Source organism: Microcaecilia unicolor, chromosome 14 (genome assembly GCF_901765095.1).
Source record: "Microcaecilia unicolor chromosome 14, aMicUni1.1, whole genome shotgun sequence".
NCBI classification, from domain to species: Eukaryota; Metazoa; Chordata; class Amphibia; order Gymnophiona; family Siphonopidae; genus Microcaecilia; species Microcaecilia unicolor.
The window spans coordinates 47,418,147-47,445,623 of NC_044044.1; the positions used below are offsets into that span (position 1 = coordinate 47,418,147).

The 27,477-nt window shown below is 43.6% G+C and overlaps 1 protein-coding gene across 8 annotated transcripts in view; it reads right to left on the bottom strand.

Moving 5' to 3' along the window:
* ARHGEF11 (Rho guanine nucleotide exchange factor 11) overlaps positions 1-27,477 on the bottom strand; it is a 202,775-nt gene that overhangs the window by 71,095 nt on the left and 104,203 nt on the right. For 5 of the 8 annotated variants that reach the window (XM_030187312.1, XM_030187311.1, XM_030187316.1 and 2 more), the window contains 12 exons: positions 26,470-26,524; positions 25,349-25,425; positions 24,252-24,389; positions 23,681-23,755; positions 18,695-18,796; positions 18,492-18,590; positions 17,593-17,635; positions 6,311-6,407; positions 5,601-5,723; positions 3,645-3,668; positions 3,087-3,231; positions 1,680-1,785 (listed from right to left, as the gene is read on the bottom strand). In XM_030187312.1, the coding sequence (XP_030043172.1) occupies positions 1,680-1,785; positions 3,087-3,231; positions 3,645-3,668; positions 5,601-5,723; positions 6,311-6,407; positions 17,593-17,635; positions 18,492-18,590; positions 18,695-18,796; positions 23,681-23,755; positions 24,252-24,389; positions 25,349-25,425; positions 26,470-26,524 (1,084 nt within the window). The remainder of the gene's footprint in view (positions 1-1,679; positions 1,786-3,086; positions 3,232-3,644; positions 3,669-5,600; positions 5,724-6,310; positions 6,408-17,592; positions 17,636-18,491; positions 18,591-18,694; positions 18,797-23,680; positions 23,756-24,251; positions 24,390-25,348; positions 25,426-26,469; positions 26,525-27,477) is intronic. The other 3 variants (XM_030187315.1, XM_030187313.1, XM_030187314.1) reach the window with 3 other exon arrangements.

The following is a 27,477-nucleotide window of genomic DNA, read 5'->3' on the forward strand; positions in this document are numbered from 1 at the left end:
TTGCAATCAGGAGTTAAATGTGCTGGTCATGTGTCTAATCATACTAGTGGCCTGTTGCTTCTTCCTCTGTAACATTAGCAAAATTCGCCTTTTCCTCTCTAAGCACACCACCCGAACTCTCATCCACTCTCTCATTACCTCTCGCCTTGACTACTGCAACCTACTCCTCACTGGCCTCCCACTTAGCCACCTATCCCCCCTTCAGTCCGTTCAGAACTCTGCTGCCCGTCTTATCTTCCGCCTGGACCGATATACTCATATCACCCCTCTCCTCAAGTCACTTCACTGGCTTCCGATCAGGTACCGCATACAGTTCAAGCTTCTCCTTTTAACCTACAAATGCACTTGATCTGCAGCCCCTCCCTACCTCTCTACCCTCATCTCCCCCTACGTCCCTACCCGTAACCTCCGCTCTCAAGACAAATCCCTCCTTTCAGTACCCTTCTCCACCACCGCCAACTCCAGGCTCCGCCCTTTCTGCCTCGCCTCACCCCATGCTTAGAATAAACTCCCTGAGCCCATTCGCCAGGCCCCCTCCCTGCCCATCTTCAAAGCCTTGCTCAAAGCCCATCTCTTCAATGTCGCCTTCAGCACCTAACCACCATACCTCCATTCAGGAAATCTAGACTGCCCCAATTTGACATTTCGTCCTTTAGATTGTAAACTCCTTCGAGCAGGGACCGTCCTTCATTGTTAAACTGTACAGCGCTGCGTAACCCTAGTAGCGCTCTAGAAATGTTAAGTAGTAGTGGCCTGTTTTTCAGACATCATTGTGTTTGCAACTACAAATACAGTTTGGTGCATCAGTTTCAAAGTGACCTGCTGGTTATTTACCCCTGCATTTGCCTCTTAAGTTTAAATATGGTCTTGAAACAGAATCATTCCTAAACTTCAACATTCATACATAATCCTGAACATGCCTCTTCTCCACCTCTCACACCCCATCCACTAAACCCTGCCCACCTAAAATGTAATTCTCTATCTATACTATCTTCCTTTGTAAAAGCCACATTGAAACAAACATGTTTAGAAAATGTGGGATATACCATATTTTTCGGACTATAAGACGCACTTTTTTCCCCCAAAATTTGGGAGGAAAATGGGGGGTGCGTCTTATAGTCCGAAGGTATCAATTCCGGATCGCCCTCCCCCCGAGTTCGGGATCGCCCTTCCCCTACTCACGTCAGCGATGTTCCCTGGTGGTCTAGTGACGTCGGGGCAGGAAAGAGACTCTCGGCGGCCATTTTGAATCTCACCGAGACCGTCAGGCAGCATACAGGAGGACGGAGGAGGACGGAGAGCAGCGCGCTGGGCAGGAAAGAGGGGGCTCTTTCCTGCCCCGACGTCACTAGACCACCAGGGAACATCGCTGACGTGAGTAGGGGAGGGCAATCCCGAATTCGGACAAGACGCACCGGAGCACCTAGGTTTTAGAGGAGGGAAAAAGAAAAAAAATTTTATTTCCTATTTCCCTCCTCTAAAACCTAGGTGCGTCTTATGGTCCAGTGCGTCTTATAGTCCGAAAAATACGGTAAATGCTGCTATAAATAAATGATGTATCTTCTAGACCCAGCCATGACCACCCATCTGAATATCCTGTGTGTCCCCCTCTCCCCCCGCCCATCTGAACCCTAGTTTCTCTTATGGTGAGGAATTCATGACCACCCCACAAAACTTACTGCTTTGGGATGAGCTCTTGGGTTTTCCAATATATTTCAGAATGGGGTTTCGCTTCTTGTCTTCTGCTGATTCTCGCTCTTTGTCCTTCTTGGCGTTGCTGCTCTGCTGACATGCAGAAACACACATGCAGACACATTTCAGCGGACAATAAAGATGGAAATCATCATTCATTCACTTTGTTGAACAGAATTTTCTTTAGATTTTTAGATAATAATTTAATGATTTCTTTCAAAAAGTAGCACTTTTTGATTGAGGAATTAAAAGGTGTATCAGATTTATTTGTTCTTGTGTCCCACAATTATCCAAAATTGAGTTCCAGTTCAATGTGGCTTACAGCAGGAATTACAGTACTTCATTACAGTTGCAAATTTGTCTAGATTTGAAAGAAAGGTGGGAGATTGTAGAATCTGATTCGGAACATAGTCATAACACCAGGGTTAATCTACAGGAAACATGCCAGATGACCTTCAACATCCACAGAGTCAGTAGAACCTCACCCAGTGCCCTCTGTCATAATGCTAGTAGTGGATCAGATGTGAGAGTGGATCAGTGAATGTCCCTCTAACAAACTGCTCAGACACTAGGTCAGAGTCGAGAGAGTTTCCTAACACTGTGTTGGGACACTGGCTCAGTACTGGACCTGAAGGAGCATTTCCTGATTTTTTTATTTTTGTTACATTTGTACCCCGCGCTTTCCCACTCATGGCAGGCTCTATGCGACAGGCAATTGAGGGTTAAGTGACTTGCCCAGAGTCACAAGGAGCTGTCTGTGCCGGGAATCGAACTCAGTTCCTCAGTTCCCCAGGACCAAAGTCCACCACCCTAACCACTAGGCCACTCCTCCACACAAACACTAAGGAAATAAAAATCTATCATGAAGGTCAATTCCTGTGGGGAGAGTAGGAGCAGACTATGCCAGGTTTAGCTAAACCCTCCTTTACCCACTTCCTTTGATTAGAATTTCCACCAGAGGAATATTAATCTCTTCTTGCTCTGGATAACAGTGACCGCTGACACATGGGCATAAGATTTATGAATATTCTCATGTGACTGACTATTGCAGCTTTCATCTTTCGAAAATCTCTGAAAACATTCTTCTTCAACAAAGCCTACAATGAGCACCTATAACCTCACTAAGTCACCTCACCAACTCACTTAATCATGAAAGCTCACCTTATACAACTATCCTAATCACGCCCTTCCTTCTTCCCTCTTCCCTTCCTTGATCGCTACACATTACTAACTGTATCTGATATCCTGATATGACAATGTCAATAAATCTATGTAAGCCACATTGAGCCTGCAAATAGGTGGGGGAATGTGGGATACAAATGCAATAAATAAAAATAAATAAATAAATCTGGTGACAACTGTTAAGGCCACAGGATTAAATCGAGAGCACTCACCTTTTTAACTTTGGGAAAAAACGGAAGCCACTTATCCTTGTCTGGGAAGGTCTGCGATTTCTCTGAAGAGCTGGCTGGGCGTGAATCTCTCACCTTGAGGCCTGCATAGTTCATGTAAGTACTCAGAGCAAAATCCATCGGTGAACTAGAACAGAAAAGGAAATGATGAAAGACATTACAAACCTTCCATTGACCTGTCCCCCTCTTCCCATCAAAACTGAAACCGCTTTGGTAAGGGAGACCCTAGGCGAGGCAGAACTTCCGCTGGACAATAGTGGCTGAGTGGGAGGGCTCCTCAAGTTCAGGCTAAGTGAGATGTCAAGTCCAAGAGGGCCCCCATTAGCTCCTGCTTCCTGGTGCCTGTCAAGCAGGCCTACCACACCGGCTTTTGGGAGGTCCGAAGCTTGCTGAACAAATTGGTTAATTCTGCTTATAAAGTAGATTTAGCTGTTTCTCCTAAAAGGAGCAGCACTGCCACACACCGGCTGCAATTTGCAAAGCCTTCCATTTATGAGGAATGCCTGAAAAACTGCCCTTGTGTAAGTGAAACACACTCACCTCCTGTCCTCCTCATACTTTGACCTGGGAAAACCAAGGAGAGAGAAAGAAAAGAAAAGAAAAGATCAAACATTTAACCCAAGGATTTCTGGACATCTTTTTATTAAAATTTCCCAGTTGCTGGGTGGTGAACGCACAACTTGCTTATCCATACCTTTTCAAAAGTTTTATGGATATCAATCATTAAACAGTCAGCTATTATCTGTAACAAAATGGATAAGCAACATTTCTTGTCCTGCCTTATGTGCCTGAATATTGTTAATAAATTTGTTTTTTGGAGACCTGCTGAATAACAGAAGTTACTCACCTGTAGCAGGTGTTCTCAGAGGACAGCACGTCAAGTATTCTCGCAGCTAGGTGACATCATCTGATGGACCCCAGTGCAGACACTGACTAGTAAGATTAATACAGACCTTTCTAGTAGTGTCCCACCGTACATGTGCTTCTGCCTTCCCGCCCGAGGTGTGAGCATGGGTACCTTTGTCATATAAAAGCTACAGAATACTACTACTACTTAGCATTTCTATAGCGCTGCCAGGGTTACGCAGCGCTGTACAAGTTTAGACAAGGGGAAGGACAGTCCCTGCTCAAGAGAGCTTACAATCTAAAGGTAATAAGCTATGTAGTCAGTGTATGTATCTGGAATGGGGAAGGTGGTTAGGCGCCAAAAGCAGGAGAGAAGAGATGGGCCTTGAGTAAGGACTTGAAAATGGGCAGGGAGGGCGCACGACGTATGGGCTCAGGAAGTCTGTTCCAGGCATAAGGTGAGGCGAGGCAGAAGGGGCGGAGTCTGGAGTTAGCGGTGGTGGAGAAGGGTACAGATAGGAGTGATTTGTCCTGAGAGCGGAGGTTATGGGTGGGAACATACGGGGAGTGGAGGGTAGACAGGTAATGGGGGGCTGCAGATTGAGTGCACTTGAAGGTCAATAGGAGAAGCTTGAATTGTATACGGTAGTGGATCGGGAGCCAGTGAAGTGACTTGAGGAGAGGGGTGATATGAGAGTATCGGTTCATGCGGTAGATAAGACGTGCGGCGGAGTTTTGGACAGATTGAAGGGGGGATAGGTGGCTAAGCGGGAGGCCAGCGAGGAGAAGGTTGCAATAGTCAAGACGAGAGGTAACGAGTGAGTGGACGAGAGTTCGGGTGGTCTGTTCAGAAAGGATTGGGCGAATTTTGCTAATATTATAGAGGAAGAAGCGACAGGTCTTAGCTGTCTGCTGGATATGGGCAGAGAAGGAGAGGGAGGAGTCGAAAATGACTCCGAGATTGCGGGCTGAGGAGACGGGGAGGATGAGGGCATTGTCAACAGAGACGGAGAGTGGGGGAAGAGGAGAAGAGGGTTTGGGTGGGAAGACGAGAGAGTGTAGTGGGCGAAAGCCGGATTGAAGCGGGTCGAGGACGGCCTGAGAGGAGAAGAATTCAAGGCAGCGGCTGTGGACAGCACGTTCAAGTAATTTGGAGAGGAAGGGTAGAAGAGAGATGGGGCGGTAGTTGGAGGGACAGGTGGGACACTGCTAGAAAGTTCCGTATTAATCTCGCTGCTCAGCCAGTTGTGAGAATACAACTTGGCCTGCTTGCCCTCAGAGAAAATCTAAAATGGAAAGTGCTGGCACAGTCACTACTGAATATATATTCTGCACCAGTACTTATAAGGATAGTGTCACTGAATATATAGATTGGGTGCTAAATTAAGCCCCAACATTTTTGCAGTACTTCTAGGTTTTCTTCTACATCCACAATACTCCATCCTGGTCCAGGCATTCGTCATTGTTAGTGACCAGGGAACAAGGAGTTTTTGACTCACCTACCCACCAATTAGTAATTCCTCTCCATACTCTAAACGTGTTCTGTACATGAATTGATACCTTCCTGTTTCTTTCTCCCACCCCCATCTAACTTTCGTGTCTGCAAATACCCTCTCTGTCATGAACTTCTGCCCCCACACCCTGACTCACAGAATGTCTCCCAGCTGTGCGATCTGCTTCTCTGCAACTTGCCGCTCCTTCTGTGCGTCAGCATCCAAGTCCAACAAGTCATTTTCACCATACAGACCTCCCAAGCCCATGGTGCGTTTCGTCCTATGACAGATATGAGAATGCAGTCGGGTCAGGTAAGTGCCCCCAAAAGCAACGACAACATGACCTGCAGTGCAATGTTTCGTATCCAGACATTTATTAAAAGGCAACGTTGTCCGCATGTTTTACTACAAGTTCCCTAAGTATATGTTCTCTCTTAGCTTCGCCTTCCTTTTCCGATCAAAATTTATCCATAGGTTTGATGGTCTGTATTCTCGATACTAAGAAGCAAGTAGGAGTTTTTCACTTAGGGGCCTATTTAGGAAGCCACATTAGCTGTTTAACATGGCTTCTGGCAAATGCTAACTGTACATTAACTGTGAGTTGTGCTAACTGCTGCATTAAACAACTAACACAGAAATGCCATTTTTGGGCAAGGAATGCAAATTTTACTTAAACTTTTGCATGAATAAAAAGACTGCTTTGGACACGTTCTGCCCTTTACATCGCTCTTATCTGTGTATCATTGCATATCAGTTACCCATGATTGAGAGTATTTTTAGTTTCTCGAATTCTCTGTGCACCTTCCTCCCTACACTCCAGCATCGCCCCACTGCATAGCAATGACAAGCAACATTAGCAGAGGCTACCTGTAGTCTTGTAGCTGTTCCTGGATCTCCGGCAGCACTGCATCCTGAGCCTCCAAGAGTGCGCTTCGAACATCGTCCGCTCCTCGCAAGCGAGAATCTGCCACAGAGGACGGGGAAACATGAGACCAGAAAAAGGAATTACTTAGCATTCTCATCTGATCAGTCCAGAACTTGCAGGTGTTGCACCCAATTGGTCAGCAGAGATAGAAAAACACAGAAGTATAACAGCCCTATAAGGGATCTGTGTACCTCCAGTACATCAGTATTTTTCTCCAGCAAGTCAGTATTTTTCTATCTCCAAAAAGTAGAAGGTGGATTGCTATGCAGCTCCTGCAGATGGATGAGGCCTGTTATTGGCTGAGCACTGGGGTTAGCTGGACAAGGCAGAAGTAGCCCGCGGGAGTATAACCAGTGGTATGGGTCCCTTCCCTTAAACGTCATTCAAGCCTAATGATCAACCTCCCCCCACCCACCCCACACACACAAAAGTAAAAAAAAAAAAAAAGAAAAGGTGGTCCTTACTTTTGCTGATAACAGAAAGAGGTAGAAAGGGACTCTGCTGAAACCTGAAGAGTGGGGGCTTGCACTGCAGAACCTTGGTAAGATCCTTTCTGTAGCTCCTTGAAGGGCACTGTGTGCCTTACTAGTGCAGCCTTCAGCTCTTGCGCCTTCTGGCAAGTTTCACTTCAACTCACAGCACTTCTGCCCTGGTTAGGCCGCCAAGCTCTTACCCTGAAGGCTTGCATAGTCACAGAGTTGGCTGAAGCAATTAAACACTACTCCTGCTGTGGAACACGCAAATCCACCTTGGGACACTGTTTGGAATGCTGGTCCTCCAAGCCGCTACCAGCACCCCCCAAACAAACATTAGGACTGAACGCCTGACAGAGATTCAACGGCTTTGGGCTACGATTCGGCACGTCTGGAGGAAAATTTAGCAGCATCTTAAATGCAGGAATGGCAGCAATTTTGGATTCCCATGTTCACTCAGAAGACAGGCTACATAGCCCACGGTCTGCTGTGCCCGAATGGCAGGGGCCAAATTCTACAAGGGAGCAGGATGGGGAGCCAGTAGAGTTTCTGGAAAGACAACCCTTTCCTCAAGACTCTTGCTCCATCAGGTGTACCTTTCAAAGAGGGCTAAGTTGTCCAATGACAAGGCTCTAGAGGGGGCTGCTGCTAAGGATTCTTCTACAGCTAAACAGTTCAAATTGGAGCAGCAGGAGTCTTGGGATCTGGAATTTGTGCAGTTTGTAGAGCAAGCATAGTCTCTAGCCATGAGGTCCTCCCATCACAAGAGATCCCAGCACAAGAGGGAGATTACTCCTGAGTTTGTAGGCTTTTCCCATAAGGAAGTGTTCCCAGCACCGATTTCCCAGTCTCTAGCAGCATTGCATATTTCTTTTCCTGAGACAAAGAGCTCTCGAATCCAGGAGACTCCTTAACAGATGGTTCGCATAAGCCTCCTAAAACCTTCCCTATTCAGCGGGCCATTCAGGCCATGGTCACCAAATGGGGGCCTCTTGATAAATGGGCTTAAAGTGGGCCAGGCTATGGGTAAACTTTACCCAATTGTGCCAGAGAAGAAGTTTAAGCAGCCTACTGAAGATGCCTTGGTGACTGTGGTCAAACTGGTCACCAACTGACCACCATTCCTGCGAGAAGGAAAAGTTTAAGCAGTCTACTGAAGATGTCTTGGTGACTGTGGTCACCAAAAAGACCACCATTCCTGCTGAAGGTGGTGCAGCATTTAAGGAAATCCTTGCTAACTTAGAAATCAGCAAGGTAGTGTCAGCTCTTAAATAAGGATTTGATGTTGCAGCATTGGGGTTTCAGGCTTGCAACTGCAGCTCTTAGGTGGCTAGAGGCTGTCTTCAGTGGATTCAGCAAGGAGGACAAGATCAACTAGGAGTCAGGAGATCCTAGACCTCAATTTGAAGCAGGGTTGGTGTACTTGGCTGACACTCTCTATGATTTGATCAGAGCTCTTTCTCGCTACATGTTGTCTTCCATTTTAGCCCATTGTCTGTTTTAGCTTTGTAATTGGTCAGCTGATGAGGCCTCTAGATCTCACCTCACAAAGCTTCCCTTTAAAGGTAAGCTGATTAGCAAGGATATGTACAAAACCAGTTACAGACTTAGGCGATCTTTGTCCTCAGAAGCTTCCAGAAGATAAGCCAAAGTATTCAGTTCCTCCTTCTATAACAAAAACAAGAGAAGGAAAAGAACTACAAAATCATTTGACAGGAAAAGCATAGCAGTTGTCATCGTTTATTAAAATTCCTTTTCTGCCAATTGTGCTCAATTTCCCGAGGCTAGAAGATACATGCTGGGCCATACGGGCTATTTTCAAAAAAGCCAGAATCAGCCAAGAAGACAAATGTAGGGCATCACAAGCCCCCCCATCCACTCAATGCTGCCCATGCCAAAAAAGATTGGCTGACCACCTTCTTCAAAGAATGTGCCAAGATATCCAAGACCCACTGCTCAGAAGTTGTCATCAGAGAAGGGTACAAACTAGAATTCTCCTGCCCCATTGCTGATTTCTTCTTAGAACCTTTTTGAACAGATCAAGGAAAACAGTCAGCAGTAGACGCTTCTCTATCAAATGTGCTCAACCTGGGCAGTCACCTAGGTTCCCTAGCAGGAATGGGAAAAAGGGGAGATAATCCATTTATTTCATCATTCCAAAAAAGAAAGGTTCCTTCTTGCTCATTTTAGGTCTGAAAAAGGTCAACTGCTTCTTGTGAGTCTCCCACTTCTGAAATGAAATTCTTTGTCAGTCTGTTTGTATCTGAAATTTTATATTTGTTTGTAAACAGCTTTGACACTTCAAGAGGAAGCGGTGTATAAAACTAATAAATCTAATCCAATCCAGGAGAGTTTCTAATGGCCTTGGCCTTCCACATCCTATTTGGTCACCCCACCAGAAGTATTTGAGATTTCCCATTCTGGGTCATCATTTCCAGTTTAGGCCATGCTGTTCAGGCTAGCAACAGCCCCCAGGACCTTTCTGAAAGTCATGGTGGCGATGGTGCTGGCCTTTCTTCAGCGTGATGGGATCAGAGTCCATCCTTACCTGGACTACTGATTGATCCAGTGTCTGGATGACAGAGCTGTACAACTTCTGTGGTCTCCGGGTTGGATACTCAACATCAGAAAGAGTGTCCTGGAACCCTCCCAGAAATTGGAATATTTGTGAATTCTCCTCAATATCCAAGAAGAGAAGGTCTTCCTTCTGTACAGAATTCAGAAACTTTGTTCTCAGGTTTGCCTACTACTGGGGCAGCAGTGTCAGACAGTCTGAGAATACACGAAGATTTTAAGACTGATGGTGGTGACCCTGGAGGTAATCCCTCGGGCAAGAGCCCTTCCCATCTTCTCTGCTAAACCACGGTCACCAATGTTTCACATACTTGCTGCCTGCCATAGACCAGCCAAGCAAGTTGCAGCATGAGGGGATGACTTTAGTCTTGTGAACCACAGAAAAGGAGTTATCCTAGTAGTCTCCACTTGGATGGTAGTCACCAGAGATGCCAACCTATCAGACTGGGAATCCCATTGCCAGGGTCTCGTGACATACAGAACATGGTCAGTAGCCGAAGCTATTTGGTCAATCAACTGCTTGGATCTCAGAGCAGTTGCATGTGTCAATAAGCAGTGAGGCACAAAGTTTTCGTCTGTCTCTAGAGGTTGGCATCCTGTTTCACTGAGCAGAGCATTATCTTCCTTTTGCCTCTCAAATGCACACGTTGTGGGGAACAGAACCTGCAGGCAAAGTTTCTGAGCAGACACACAATGGATCCAGTGGAGCGGGATTTGTTTCAAAGTACTTTCAACCTGACTGTAGACCTTGGGGGACACCCCGCGGTAATAGTGAATGCCATGGTATTACCCCAGTATCTTCAGTAGATGCAGAGAATATGGAATGGAAGGGATTGATGCTCTGGTTCAACAGTGGCCAATATTCAGCCTCCTCTACAGGTTTCCACTGTGGCCAATGATAGGGTGCATACTTTGAAGAGTAGCCTCCCATCTAGTTCGAGTCATTCTGGAGGTTCCAGACTACCAAGGAGGCCATAGTATGCAGACCTAGTCTGTCTCCAAATAGATCATCCTCTACAACTGTTCCTCTTATGGGGGTTGCCTTCCTCTTTGGTCTTACAAGCCTGGCTCTTGAAAGGTCAAGATTGAGATGTAAGGATTACTTGGAAGAGGTTATCGCTACCCTTCTTCAAGCCAGAAAGTGTTGAATGTCAAGAGCATACGCTAGGGTCTGGAGAACCTTTGTAGGTTGGTGCTCAAAGAAAGCTACTTTCTCTGGTAAGGCCTCTTTGCCTCATATTCGGGCTTTCCTCCAAGCTGATTTGTCCAAAGGTCTGGCCCTAGGTTCCTTAAACATGCAAGTGGCAGTGCAAGCTTATTTTTGAGGACATCTGGAGAACTCTTCTTTGGCATCTCATCCTTTATTTCCTGAAAGAAGTCAATCATCTTCGTTTCCTGTCTAGACCTATATGCCCTGAACGGAGTTTAAATCTGGTCCTCAAATGCTCCTTTTCAGCCTTTTAAGAGAGCCACTCTTACAGACCTAACACTCAAAACTGTGTTCTCATTACCATCATCTTGGCTGAGTGTTGGTTGTTACAGGCTCCTTTTTACCAGGCCCCCATTCTGCATTTCACAGAAGCAGGAGTTTCAATTCATACCGTTCCATCCTTCCACCTGAAGGTGGTTTCACCATTTCATGTGAATTAGACCTTGCTCCTTTTTTCTTTTTGTAGGGAGGATAATAATGCTCAGTTTTCCTCTATTTGATGTCTGGATGTTTGAGGAGCCTTACTGAATTATCTTGAAGTGACTAATGGCTTTCGCAGGATGGACAATTTGTTTGTCCTCTTTGGGCATTACAAAAAAGGTCAGGCTGTCTCTAAGACAACCACTGCACGTTAGTGAAAAGACATGATTTTGCGAGAAATGGGAGGAGTTACATTTGCAAAATAGAAATGGGAAAAGGTTTTTTGGAGAACTGCTAAATCATCATATGCAACTGGAAAATGGCTATAAGGTTTTATTACATTGATATTTCACACCCCAAAGTATTAGGATTCGAATGGAGCAGTGTGATAGATTATGCTGGAAGGGTTGTGGATCGGTGAGAACTTACATTCATGTTTGGTGGGAATGCCCAAAACTGCAAGCATTTTGGAAGCAGTATTCAAATTTTTATCTAGAATTTTGGAAGTCTCGATATGCAAATCAGTGGAAATGGCCTTGTTGAATAGACATGTGGTAGACGACCTGAAGGTCTGGATGATAAATTGTTGTTGCAGCTTTTTGGATCACCATTGCAATAGCGCAACACCTCTTCGAGAGAAGCTTCATTGGCTCCCCAACAGAGAAAGAATAAATTTTGAAGTCCACACTCTGATTCATAAGATCATATATGGAGAATCCCCTAACTACATGAATAACCTCATCGACCTCCCAACCAGAAATAGATCATCGTCTTCTTGTACTTACCTCAATTTACACCTTCCCAACTGCAAAGATATTACATACAAGACTTCCTATGCATCCAGTTTCTCCTTTTTGGGCAGCCAGCTTTGGAACGCTCTGCCAAGATCCATTCGAACAATCAACGACCATCTACCATTCAGAAAAATGTTGAAGACCCATCTCTTCAAGAAAGCTTACCCTAATGACCCAACTTAACTTTTTAAGCCCATGATTCCTGCCCCGACGATTATTATACCTTTGACTATGTCTCATAATCTCCTTATGCTCATTCCTCAATCTCTTCCTCTCCATCCTTCTTACTCCTTACCCCTCCCAATCTCTTCTCCTTTTGCTCATCCTATCTTTGTTTACCTCTCAATGCTCAATTTACATATCATCAAAACCCCACTACTACGTTTACTACAACTTGTAACATTCTCCTTCAAGACTCTGTAATTCTATTTACTATGTAAGCCGCATTGAACCTGCTATGTGTGGGAAAGCGCGGGGTACAAACGTAATTAAAAATAATAATAATAATTGCGGCAGGATGGAAGCAAGTGGATGTTCCCAGACTATCTTACTTTAAAGAGAAATTTACCCAGTACTGCCACCTCTACAAACTTGTCTCTACAAATGGAAAATTGGGTACTTACTAGACTATACACCAGCTCCTCCACAAGTGGCTGAGGACAGAGACTGAGGGTAGAGGGTGGTGGGTGAGGGAGGGAGGGGGGGATAATAGTACTCTTTTGTTGGGGTTTGGGTGTTACGTTTTCTACGGTGGCTCTTTTCAACTTCTTGTTTATCCAAAGTGTTGCCATACAGTGATTGTTTTCCTAAAGCAAGGAATTAAGTTGTTTTTTTTTTTTTTAATTCTTCAGGTTTCACTTTTTCCAATACTTTGCTAATCAAATGCTGAAGTGCTGGAGCTGAACAGAGCCATTCTACGGCAGTCACACTACTGAATTTTCTATCTCCACCTGCTGGCCCGATGGCACAACACCTTCAAGTCCTAGACTAATCTGATGGGACTAAAGGAAAGAAAAACAGCAAGGGGGCAAAGGAAAAGAGTATACAATTACACTACAGATTGAGGAGTACAAGACACCAGGGAAAAACAGAACCAGCCAAATAATTCAGTGTCACCATTTGTCTCTTTTTAAAGCTCAACTGCTTCTTCTGTTTCTATTTCTCCTTTCCTTTTAATTCTGAGGTTTTACTTTTTCAAAGTTTACACATTCTGGGTATGAGAAGCTGTGCACTTTTTATTGTTATGGTCCCCCTATTTTAAACATCTACTTCCCCAGAGTCTGCATTTCAGCTGCCTGGGCTGTCTTTATACGGTGTTATCAGTACAACGCCATAGTATGGCACCGATGAAGATCCATTCTCCAACTGTCCATGCTATTTTTTGCGGTTCTTGTGTATTCTGTTATAATGGCTGGTTTGTACATGTGTTGTTGGATAAGAATGTTTTTCTTTGTAAAGGTCTATTACAATATCACCAATAAAAGTGTTTTTCAACATTAAAAAAAAAAAAACTATTACCAACCTAGGCTCACATGAAAACCTGGACAAGGGGAAAGGGTTGAGGTTGGAGGGAAGAAATTGTTTTCTTTTTGCCCGGCAACTTTCCTTCTTGTTCCTTTGGGCTCAACTGGTATCAAAATTTGGATCTGGTACCATGAGCCCTCCCCTATTTTACATCCCCCTACTGATTGACTTTATACTAGTCATTACAGCATAGGACCTAGGTTAGCGGCCAGAATTCTGAAATCACAGGCCCAGAACCCAGCCACCATATAACTGGGACTCTGGTGCGTCTGGGGAGCGGAACGCCTGAACTGGGAACCAAACGCAGTGCACGGCATTCATGGTCAATAACCCACTCAGCTGGCCTGGGGAAATCTCAATTGTGCTTTACCTGAATTATCTTACGAAACAAGATAAACCCCGTGGAGATGAAAATGGTAATGGAATTCAAGAATACATGGGATAAGTATAAATGATTCCTATACAAAAAGAGATTGGAATCAAAACAACTTCGCCATTCTTAAGCGGTAAATCCAGTAGTTGGAAAGTAGAAACATAGGAAAATGAAGGCAGATAAGGGCCGAATGGCCCATCCACAGTAACCACTAACTCCTTTTCCTAAGGAATCCCACGTGTCTATCCCATGCTTTCTTAAATTCTGACAGTCCTCGTCTCCACAACCTTCACTGGAAGGCTGTTCCACATATCTTCCACCCTTTCCATGAAAGAGTATTTTCTTAGATTCCTCCTCAGCCTATTTCAACTTAACTTCATCCTATGCCCTCTCATTCTAGAGGTTTCCTTCATTTGAAAAAGGCTCACCTCCTGTACACTGCCATTGAGGTATTTAAATGTCTCTATCATATCCCCTCTCTCCTAGCGTATACATGTTGAGGTTCATAAGCCTGTCCCTATACGTTTTATGAAAGAGACCACTAACCAATTTTGTAGCCGCCCTCTGGACCAACATCATCCTGTTTATATCTTTCTGTAGGTGCGTTCTCCAGAACTGCACACAGTACTCTAAATGGGGCCTTACCAGGGACTTATACAAGGGCACTATCACCTCTTTTTTCCTGCTGGTCATTGATCTCCTTATGCACCTGAGCATCCTTCTGGCTTTGACTGTCGCCTTTTCCACCTGTTTGGTCACCTTAAGATTATCAAACACAATCACCTCTAAGTCATAGTAACAGACAGCAGATAAAGAACTGAACGGTCCATCCAGTCTGCCCAACAGTCACACTCATTATCAATTCATGATTAAATCAACAATGAATGTTACATTATATTATATCATGAGTCTTTCTTTGGCGTTTCTGGGACAGAGAACGTAGAAGTCCGCCAAGCTCTATCCCTGTGCTCCACCTACTGGAGTTGCTGTCAAAGCTCACTCCAGCCTATCCAAATCAGTCTTGTCATTTGTGGGACACAGACCGTAAAAGTCTGCCCAGCACTATCATTGGTTCCAGAAACTGAAGTTGCCATTGAAGCCCTTTCCAGCCTATCCTAAACTGGATTTCCATATACAGACAGACCTAGAAAGTCTGCCTGGCTCCAGCCTTTGTTCTTCACAGCTGGTGTAGATATCCATCCACCCCCTGCAGCCATTTAAGTTGTTTTTTTTGGTTTTCTTGTTTGTTTGTTTTCTACCATCTGTTTTCTAAAAAGTGTTCCTCTATGTTCATCCCACGCCTTTTTGGGATGAACACAGAGGACGTCTTGCCCCCAGTCTTTCAACCGTGAACACAGAACAGAAATAATTGTGGAACAGTTCAGCTTTATCCTTTTTAACTTCTACATATTCCTGCCCCTCAGCCTTGAGCCTCACAATGCTGCTGTGGCACTTCCTCCTTTCACTTACATATCTAAAAAATGTCTTGTCCCCCAATTGGCTATCTTTTCCTCCATTTGCCTCTTTGCTTTCCTGACAGCTTTTCCAACTTCTCTTAGCTCTTCCAAGTATTTTTTCATGTCTTCCTCTTTCTGCGACACCTTGTAATGTATGAAGGCTAGCCTTTTTTTCCCCTACCGTCTCAGCTACTACGTTTGAGAACCAAAGCGGCCTTCTTTTTCCCTTACTTTTATAAAATTTTCTAACGAAGGTTTGTCGCCTTTAAAATAGCTCCTTTCAGTTTCGCCCACTGATGATATACTTCCTTCAGCTGTTCTCATCCAACTAACTCTCCCTTGAGAAATTCTCCCATCTCGGCAAACTTAGTTCTTTTAAAATCTAGGACCTTCAATCTTGAATAAGCCCTCTCCTCCTGTGTCTTAATAGTGAATCACACCATTTGGTGATCATTAGATGCCAAATGATCCCCCACCGTAACATCAGAAACCTCATCACCATTCATAAGCACCATGCCTAGAATTGGTCCATCCAGTATTGGTTCCACTACCCACTGCTGGAACAATTCTTCCTGTAGAGAATCTAAGATCTCTTTGCTTCTACACAACCCCGCAGCAGAAACTCTCCAATCGACATCTGGCATATTAAAATCACCTATTAATGGTACTTCCCCTTTCCTAGATATCGTGTGAATGTCTTTAATCAAGTCTCTGTCCATTTTTTCTGACTCTGAAGGAGGCCTGTATAATCACACCAGTGTAAATACATTTATCCAATCCCTCTTTCCAGTTTAACCCACAGTGCTTCTTCCTTATCCCATATGTCCTGCAAGTCTGTCACATTAATATTATTCTTAACGTATAATGCCACTCCTCCACCCTTTTTTCTTACCATGTCCTTCCTGAATAGATTATAGCCAGGTACAACTATATAAGGCTAATGTTAGGCAGAGTTCTACTGTCATAAGTACATAAGTACATAAGTAGTGCCATACTGGGAAAGACCAAAGGTCCATCTAGCCCAGCATCCTGTCACCGACAGTGGCCAATCCAGGTCAAGGGCACCTGGCACGCTCCCCAAACGTAAAAACATTCCAGACAAGTTATACCTAAAAATGCGGAATTTTTCCAAGTCCATTTAATAGCGGTCTATGGACTTGTCCTTTAGGAATCTATCTAACCCCTTTTTAAACTCCGTCAAGCTAACCGCCCGTACCACGTTCTCCGGCAACGAATTCCAGAGTCTAATTACACGTTGGGTGAAGAAAAATTTTCTCCGATTTGTTTTAAATTTACCACATTGTAGCTTCAACTCATGCCCTCTAGTCCTAGTATTTTTGGATAGCGTGAACAGTCGCTTCACATCCACCCGATCCATTCCACTCATTATTTTATACACTTCTATCATATCTCCCCTCAGCCGTCTCTTCTCCAAGCTGAAAAGCCCTAGTCTTCTCAGCCTCTCTTCATAGGAAAGTCGTCCCATCCCCACTATCATTTTCGTCGCCCTTCGCTGTACCTTTTCCAATTCTACTATATCTTTTTTGAGATACGGAGACCAGTACTGAACACAATACTCCAGGTGCGGTCGCACCATGGAGCGATACAACGGCATTATAACATCCGCACACCTGGACTCCATACCCTTCCTAATAACACCCAACATTCTATTCGCTTTCCTAGCCGCAGCAGCACACTGAGCAGAAGGTTTCAGCGTATCATCGACGACGACACCCAGATCCCTTTCTTGATCCGTAACTCCTAACGCGGAACCTTGCAAGACGTAGCTATAATTCGGGTTCCTCTTACCCACATGCATCACTTTGCACTTGTCAACTACTTAACATTTAAAATTTCTAAAGCGCTACTAGGCGCTACTAAGCGCTGTGTACCAATCATGGCCACAGATATGGTTGGACTGGAGCATGCTTCAACAGCAAAAGTCACCAGAAACAGTCCAAACCCCATCCTTTTATGTGAAAGTCCAAACATGTAGCTCTTGCAGACTGCTTATGGACCCATGACATGAAAAATTAGGCACTCTCGTCATTTTGGATCCACTACTTTAGATACTTTTTCCCAAAAATGGTCACAATTAAGGCAGTGTCGGGCAGATTTGTATGGTCTGTGCCCTGAAAATGGCAAGGACAGTTCAAGATCAAGTATGCATGTGTTACCATATCATATACTAGGAGTTTATCTTGTTGGGCAGAATGGATGAACCATGCAAGTCTTATCTGCCATCATCTACTATGTTACTACGTTTTACTAGTTTTGCTGTTTAATAAAAGCATTAACAAAATTTTAAGTTGTAAATAGGAGACTAGCACATTTGTCACCCACCGCTGAAATGCATAACCATCCCAAAGCAAACTGAAGAAAAATTTTTTTAAATGTACCTATTTCAGCCAATGATGATTCTGGGACTTTCACTCTCAGGGGCTGTAATAAAGCAAAGGTAGACGTTTGCAGACTTGTTACTGAAATATCATGACCCTCTGGTCATCTATTCTCAGTCATTTTCTACTAATCCTCCTGTCATTTGGGAACGGGAAGCCATGGTGGGGAAGAAAAAAGAACTTTCAAATGCAAAAGATAAAGGTCACATGGCTGGCTGACAGGCAGGCAGACAAGTTCAGTTACATCTGACTGCTCTTGAAACACCTGATTTGCCCCACATTAAACACAACTCTCCAGGCATTTCTGCATGTGTCAATAGCAACTGACCTAAAGCAATGGTCTCTAGTTGGAGCTAGGGGGCAGCCAAGCCAGAGCAGAAACAACTGGAGAAAACAGACTGGACTTGGGGGACTGTCCTCTGTCCCAGCCTCACCCCTTCCCCTCCTCTTCCCTGCGGGCTCTCCGGTCGCTCTAAGACTGAAAAGAAGTGGCAGAACCGTGTTCCAGGATATTCCTCCAGAAATTAAGCCCTAGTTATAATCTTTGATCAAGAGGAAAGTTAAAGACAGCAAAACTCCACCTAAAAAAAATAAACGCTTTGCCATTCCACCTCCTTCACGTTCACATGTGCCATCAACAAGAAGCCTCTTGCAGAAAATTTAAAAAAAAAAAGAAACTTGCACAGACAGGGTGCCAAAGGCTTCTGTCTGACTGACACCGTGATCTTTAGGGAAAGGAATCACTTCTACAGAATAGAAATTGGGGACTTCCAAGTGGAAAAAATATTCTCAAAATGGCATCTCTCCTAGAGCTGACTGGAGGCTGCAGTGGGGCGACAGGCACATTGATTTTGGCGTATAAACCTGGACACACGCACGTACATACACGCTCTCCTCACCGCGTTTTTCTCCAGGAAGATATTCCAAATGTCCTTCCCCAGCATGCGAGCATCCTTGGGTCCCATCTGTTGGCAAACATCTGCACACAGGTAGAACAGCTGCAGGGAGTCAAACAAAAAACAGGAAAGGAAAGAAAAAAAAACCTTTGTTAAAAAGGTGGGCAGGGTGTAAAAGAGGACACATTAGTGTCTCGGTATCTTACCAAGGGGTTTGGATCTGCCTGAGAGAAAATGTACCGCAGGAAGACACCCAGATGGGCTGGACGGGACTTCAGCTTCTCCAGGTCTTGGAAGAGACCATCACACTGAAAGTGCAGAACAAAGAACTGTAAGACCAGGACAGGAAGCAAAGACAGGCGTACAGAGGCAGCACTTGCCACCTGGGCACTTTCCTTCATTTCTGGCTGGGTTAGGGGGTGGAAATAGAAACAAGAAATGAGTAGCTATATAGAATTTCCTTTATATGGATGCAGATTCTGTAGAGAAAACAGTGCATACTTTTCTTTTTGAAAAGTACCCCAAAGAGTATCCACAAACATCTGTGCCTGCTTTTACAGGGTAAGTTTTTCCAAACCAAAGAAAAATGCATAAAGACTTGAAAATGTAATCTATGCATGTTATTTCTCAACCCTGATCTAAAGACACCTCCCACCAAGCCCGACTGCCTTTTCCCAGCTCTATCACTACGATATAATTTGTACCCCGGTATGACAGTGTTCCACTGGTTAGCCTCCTTCCACCAGGTCTCAGAGATGCCTATTATATCTAATTTTTCATTTAGTGCCAATATATTCTAACTCTCCCATCTTATTTCTTAGGCTCCTGGCATTCGCATATAGACATTTCAAACTGTGTCTGTTGTTCCTATTTACATCATGCTTAGTACTTGACAGTATTAATTTGCAATCTTTTGTCTGATTTTTATTTAAGGACACCTGATCTACTATGGTCTCTTTTGCAACCTCACTATCAGGATACCCTATCTTCCCTGTTTTGGTGATATCTTTCAAAGATACCTTATCCCGAACCATGCGCTTTTGAGTGACTGTCGGCCTTCCCCCTGTTTCTAGTTTAAAAGCTGCTCTCTTTTTTAAATGTCGATGCCAGCAAACTGGTCTCACCCTGGTTAAGGTGGAGCCCATCCTTTCGGAATAGGCTCCCCCATCTCCAGAATGTTGCCCAGTTCTTAACAAATCTAAAACCCTCCTCCCTCCTTATCCAAGAAATAAGCAGTGGATTTTCCCTGTTCATTTTAATAATGGCTTATAGACTTTTCTTTTAGGAAGATATCCAAACCTTTTTAACAATTTTTAAATTTCCAGAGTTTAATTACATGTCTGAGACCCTAAAAATATTAGGAGTGATTGTTGATAGAAACTTAACACTGGAGCAACATACGAACTCTACTATCAGACACATGATTCTTCTCTCTCTGGAAACTAAAATGTATAAAACCTTATTTTCCTAGAGAAGTCTTTCGCAATTTAGTTCAATCACTAGTCATAAGCCGCCTTGACTACTGCAATGGAATATATGCAAGGTGCAAAGATATGCTTCTAAAAAAAACTACAAACTGCCCAGAATACAGCTGCTAGGCTCATTTATGGTACATCGAGATTCGAAAGTTCAAGACCACTGCATGAGAAACTGCACTGGCTTCCTGTCAAGGACCGAATCACTTTTAAAATTTGCACTGTGGTGCATAAAATCATCTACGGTGAAGCCCCAGCATATATGGACACCCTAATCAACTTGCCACCTAGGAACTCTCACAGATCAGCTCGTTTGTACCTAAATCTCCATTACCCGGTATATAGTGGCCTCAAGTACAAGACCACCTACGCATCCACCTTCTCCCATGTTAGCGTTCATTTGTGGAATGGTCTACCTAAACTGGTGAAACTTACTCCTGATCACCCGACCTTCAAAAAAACGCCTCAAGACCTTTTTTATTTGGAAAAGCTTACGCTCAACTCCCGCCTAACATCTCTTACTTCTGAACAGTCTCTGTCAAGGCGTCATATTGATCACCACTACTTTCTCTTTTTCCCTTCTTTGCTTTTACCCTTTTCTCTCTTACACTTCTAAGAAATTGATTGTTTGTTTGCTGACTTGATGTATGTTTTTACAGACTGTTGTAAGCCACATTGAGCCTGCCCATGGGTGGGAAATTGTGGGATATAAATGCTATAAATAAATAAATGTTGAGTGTGAAGAAATATTTTCTCCGATTTGTTTTAAATGTATTACTTTGACGCTTCATTGAGTGCCCCCTAGTCCTAGTATTTTTGTAAAGAGTAAACAAGCAATTCACCTCTACCCGTTCCAATCCATTCGTTATTTTATAGACCTCTATCATATCTCCCCACAGCCGTCTTTTCTCCAAGCTGAAGAGCCCTAGCCGCTTTAGCCTTTCCTCATAGGGAAGTCATCCCATCCCCTTTATCATTTTCGTTGCCCTTCGTATCTTTTCTAATTCCACTATATCTTTTTGAGATTCGGTGACCAGAATTGCACACAATATTTGAGGTGTAGTCGTGAATGGATTTCGCTCTCCTTTTCATTATTTATTGAATTTGTATTGTGAACTGCTCCGATGGTTATCCTGTGAGTGATATATCAAGTCTAAATAAACTTGGAATGTCATAAAACTCACCTCCAAGTACACCTATCCTTATTCAAGAACACTGCTGCTCATTATAATAGATCTGTTACTAATGCCAAAAAAGAATATTATTCTTTTTGTAGAGATACAAACCCTTCCCGTCTCTTTAAGATCCTTAAGCAAGTCACAAACTCATATCAAAACCTTGCCCCCATATCATCCTGTAATGTGGATGATTTTGTGGTTGCATTTACCAACAAGGTAACTCTCCTTCAGAATTCCATTGGATCAACTGCTTTACCTACTTTATCTGATACTCATGCTCTTACACAGTCACGTACACTTTTTCAGTTTTGCAAATTTAATCACAATCTAAGGTTCGTAAGGTAACCTTCACTATGAACTACCCCTCTGCTCCCACTGACCCTCTTCAAAACAACTTTTTGAAGAAACTCTCCAGTTCTTTTATTATTATTATTATTATTTTATTAGGGTGGTGGACTTTGGTCCTGGGGAACTGAGGAACTGAGTTGGATTCCAGCTTCAGGCACAGGCAGCTCCTTGTGACTCTGGGCAAGTCACTTAACCCTCCATTGCCCCATGGAAGCCGCATTGAGCCTGCCATGAGTGGGAAAGCGCGGGGTACAAATGTAACTAAAATAAAATTTAAAAATATATCTTCATTTCATAGTCATTACAAGTCTCTCCAGTGAAGCGTTCCCATCAGCCTAAAAACCTGCTGTTATTTATCCCCACCTGAAAATTGCTGCCACCGATATCTCTGATGCTAACAATTCTCATCCCATTTCACAGCTTCCAGCTAGTTCAAAGCTCACTGGAAAAATTGTGCCTATACAACTTTGTTTCTTTTCTAGTCAAACTATCTTCAACCCTTTCAAACCAGATTCAGTGATCACATTTCCACTAGCACACCATGTTAGGCCTCACAGACTTTGTCCACCATACTCTTGACAGCAGCAGAGAAGTCGTCCTCATTTCTCTTCACCTTAGTGCAGGGTTTGATTAGCTGATCACGAAATCCTTCTCTTCCGCCTCAAGGAAATCAGAACAACTGACATTGCTCTCCTTTGGTTTCAATCATCTCTTCATAGTAGAATATCTATAATTCTTGGCCTGATGTTTATTCATCCACCTGCCACATTCTATGTGCAGGCCCACAGGGTTCTTTATTAGAGCACATTCTGTAATATGTTTCTCTCACCACTAGCCCTTTTTCTTCAAACTATGAATATCACCTTCTTTATCTATGCTGGTGACGTGCAACTTTTGTTTCCCCTTGACAGCACTAATTAATCGGTGATTATCAGACATTTCAAATAAATTGAATATGATTGCTGATCAGTTCTCTTCACACCAATTGAAACTGAATTCTTCTAAAACCACTGCACTGTTCTTTCCCTTAACGGGTTTTTCTTATCTCCCCTCTGCTCCCTCTATATACGAGGTACCTATACCCATTAAAGATGAGATTAAAATCCTCGGAGTCCTTATTGATAGTTGTCTTACCTTCAAAACCCACATTTCAGAAATTGTTAAGAAATCATTCTTTGTGCTCCATCAAATACATCTTGCAAGATCTCTCTTCAATAAATCTTCACTTCGCCTCCTTATTCAGTCTCTTGTAATTTCACACCTCAATTACTAAAACTCCCTCTTTCATGGTCTACCATTATACCACTATGCAGACTACAGGCTTGAGAGGAATAAAGAAAACTGAAAGGAATCCCATGAGGAAGGTAATCAGTTAACGATACTGGGAAGCTACAGAAGGCTTGAGAAAGATCAATGGACACAGGACGATCATCAACACTGAAAACGCTTTATTGTTGTTGTTATACAAGGCCCGACAGGGTACCGTGTTTCGGCACTAAGTGCCTGCCTCAGGGATCATAAGTTGTTGTATCAAAGACTATGTTTGCATCAAACACTTAAGGATTCACCTTTGTGAATGTTCTTATTGCATCTCATCAGAAACGCATTGGCAACACACAGGTCTTTTTGAACACCAGACGCAACATTCACAAAGGCAAATCCTTAAGTGTTTGACGCAAACATCATCTTTGATAAAACAACTCACGACCCCTGAGACAGGCATTTAGTGCCGAAACTCAGTGCCATGTCAGGTTTTTTTTTATGACCAGTGAAAGAAACGTTCAGCCTAACCTGCTGAAATAGTTCAATGTTGATCTCTGCAAAGGCTTCTGAGGTCTTTTCTCCCATCCAGCTATATGTTAACTACAATGCAATTATAATTTCAGATTGAAAAATAATCAAACCTCAAATAACAATCTGACTGCTGGACCCTCTCATAGAGCTGTAGTACTAGACAGCGCTGCAGGGATTTACTGAACCTGAAGATTAATAATGCTTTAAGTCACCTCAAGCAATACTTGGAAAGACAGCTGAAAATTCCAAATAGCATTCTTAAATTAAATGTACTGTAACCCTTCCACATGGCTGTGTACTGTAAGGAGTGTACTGCAGAGAGCACCTCATATGTATGACTGCAGAACTGAGAGTGGTGGAAAGAAGGAGAGGCTCTCATACACCACAAGTAATGTACCTCAGTGATGTAATATCCTGGATCGTAGTCTTCCTCTGGTCCAATAATGAGGGATCTTGGTGAGCGATCCAAACCCTAGGGACACAGAGAATTAAAGAGACAGCATGCAGTTTTGATAGGATTTAAAATTCACTTTATTCCTACCTTCATAAGCAGACAAGTGATTCTTTCACTAAAATTGGAGGTTCTGAGAATGATAACCGCAATCTCAGGCAAAGTGAAATTTCTTCTTAATGCAACACTATTCATACTGAGCATGCAATGTCTCTGCATGAGGTCAGGCTCTCAGTGCACCCATCCTGTAGTGTGTGCGCATGCCATCTCTGCATGAATTTAGAGACTACTTGCTAATATATACACTCTATAGCAGGGCATCCCAAACTGTGGGTTGAATACCGCGTCTGATGTTGTGACCCAGCTCAGAAGTGAATAGAAAAGTCTTTATGAAGCGCTTTTGTGGGATCATGGACGTCACTGTGAAAAAGATTGACAAGCGCTGTTCTACAGTTTGTAAAGAAAGGATTCCCAGGTTTACTTTCTCAGCGTACCCCCTGCCCCCCCCAGAACTCACTGTTTCCACTCCCAGGGCGAAAGCTGTATCGGATCCCTGTCGACGATGTTGGAAGACCTTCGTTGATATGATGGGTGATGTCCGTGGGCTGTCCAGTCCCGGATCAGACAGAACAGAGTTCCGATTCAGTGAGGACTGTTGCAAGAAAAATGGACACAAACAGAAGTTGAATTAGCACTGGTTTATAACTTGTGAATAATAAAGCCTAATGTACAGCTATGGTCTGATCACACATCCTTCATTTACACTCTCAATACAAAAGATACATATATGGGCAGTAGCCAGGCTTGAAGCCTTGATTGACATTACTGCTCACATGTTTCAACTCCCTTTTTTGTCCTTTACAGTGTGTCCAAAAGATGCATGTGAATTGTTAAACAAACAAAGCAAACACTGGGCCTTCAGGATTGAGAAAAATGTAGTCCTTTATTTATGATGAAGGACTACATTTTTCTCAATCCTGAAGGCCCAGTGTTTGCTTTGTTTGGTTGGTTGTGTATGCTGTATTCCCTCTCTTTTTGTGGCTGTGAATTGTTAAAGACATTTTCAAAAAAACTCAATGAATCCAAAGACAAAGTTCAAGGAAACAAAGCTGAAAGAACATACAATAAGCCCACATTACCATCTCCATCACAAAACCAATAATATTTAAATATAGACTGTGCCTACATACATGGAGAATCCAAATAGGCTCTATTGTTACAACTCTTCAGAAAAGTGCATGCAGCCACCTCTGGGAAGAATGGCAAGTAGCACATACGTAGGTCTTAGAACAAATCATTATTAATTCAAGACATAAAGCGATTTGAGCCACTTTTTCACAAAGTTACGGAATGCAGCAATTCTGTATAAGAGTTTCCCCAACCATTAAAAAGAGAATCATGCAAGTAGCCAGCTCCCCAAGGAACAATGACGACCCATCAGAATAAAGGGCTACAGACAAAAACAAAATCAAAACAGAAAAAGTATGCATCTCAATTATTTCTGTATCAAAAAGGGACAATCCAACCTGCTTTTCTGAAGTCTGTTTACAAGAACAGGATAAAATTCTCAGTCTTATTTAGAAAGATCTTGGCAGATTTCCCATCTGCACTCACCTCACTGATGGAAGGGATCCGTTCCGTGCCAGAGTCTAGGCCACTGTCTCCATCCTGTGAATCCAGAGAGAAACGGCCTGCAAAGAGAGGCAGAAAAATGCATGCTCCCATACAATGAAATTTTATAAAGCTATTAACCAGTTTATGTACTGTGTAATACAGATCAGAAGACCTCAAGTAAAACAAAGCTCAGGAGGGAACTTAAAGTGAAACACAGTATGGTGCACACATAGAACAGACTTCCAGCAGAGGTGGTAGGAAGCAGAGGACCAAGCCCAGGACACATTCAAAACAACCTTAGTGGCAGAACAAGTGAGGGAGATCACTACAGATAAGGTTAAATCTTAGGCAGAAGAAATGGCAGGTATAAACAGACCAAGTTTATCCCTACCTCAAGACATCATCTATGTTCATATTTCAAGGAATAGGCAGGAGGAGGCTGCAGGATACAGGGCCTGGCATCTCTAGGACTGGAGCTCTCAGGGAATGGACACAGGGATACAGAGCTTGTCACCTCTAGGACTGGAGGGCAGAAGCGTAGCCAGGTTGTGATGCCAGGGGGAGCGGAGAGGCGGATGCGCGCACAGCCTAAGTGCGACAGACCACCTGAAAAACAGGTGCCAGCACCGTCCAAAGTCTGTTTGGGGACGTGGTCGCTCCCCTGGTGCCCCACCTAGCTATGCCTTTGTTGGAGGGCTCAGGGGATGGACACAGGGATACACAGCATGTTGCCTCTAATGGACACAGGAATACAGAGCTCGTTACCTCTAGGACTGGAGGGCTCAGAGGATGGACACAGGGATACACAGCCTGTCACTCTAGAACTGCAGGGCTCAGTTATACAGCATGTGTCACCTTGAAGATTATAGGGCTCAGGGGAGCAGTACACAGATGAATATTTCAAGTCTAAATCACTGATGTAAATTGAGGTGTAATTTCTTTATAGCGTTTGAAAAAAGATAAAAAAGTTACAAAATACATATCATGTATTCCTGTGACTCGGGAAGTTAACCTATTTCAGAATCATAGCTATGGTAAAACCTAGTGGTGCCTATACAAGGAAAGGAGAATGTAGGAAGAAAGAGGAAAGGGCCCTGTGCTTCCCATGTCTAAGTACTCACCCTCTGTACTTCTGCGACTCACGGGGCTGGGTTCGTTGTGTGACCTCATAGGATCCTGCAGTGAAACAATAAGGAGAGAGCTGCAGGCTCCTGGGTCCATTTCTCAGGCAGCTAGCCTCTGTGCAATGCACAGCATCAGCTTCCAATTCCTATCACAGGGCATTCTGGACAGTGCCTCCCTGCTTCCCTATGGGAAAAGCAGGACTGCAACAACCAGAATATACTGGAAAAGGAAGTTTAAGCACACCAAAGCAATACGGAGAGGCGGGAAACAAGGGCACATCACTTATTCCATAACATCTGTTAAAGATGAGAAGTTGATAATATTGCAACAAGAAACATAATGCCAGCTTGTTGCATTCATTTATATTCCTCTCTCAAATGGTTTCTGTTAGTGCACGTGACTGACAGGCAGCTATAGTATTCACAGCAAACTAGCAGAGACACCTACCACCCCCTCAACATGTACAGTCAAAACATCTCTGTTGTACTACAAATATAGAATTTCTAGTTATTCTTTCACCAAAGAACTGAATTTAATTTCAAGGCTTGTATTCCATTCTTTCAATCAAACTGTATGTGGAAGATCAGAACTGGGAGGGGAAGGATGCATCCATCCCTCAGTTCCTGTTCCTGTCCTGTTCTGCCTTGCATCTCCATACTCGTAAGCCTTCTCTTACCTCCACCATCCCGGTTACCCTTTTAAATACATACCCAGTGCACATCCCCCTCTCTTCTTCTCATCCCATTCTTACACCCTCTGATCCTCCCACCGGCTGATTCCCTCTCTCACATTCTTATCTGCTGCCTTTGGTGCTCCCAGGACTCCTGCCATTATTCCCAAGGCATACCATTCACATTGTCCCCAAAGCATCTCAGTCCTTGTTGCTGCAATACCAGCCCCCAACTGCTCCTGAACGATGCTTTCACCGGTGCAGCACGTTTACTCTCCTTGGCAAACCTGTTGCTGATTAAAGTCACTCTGGTGACATGACCCCACAACCTGAC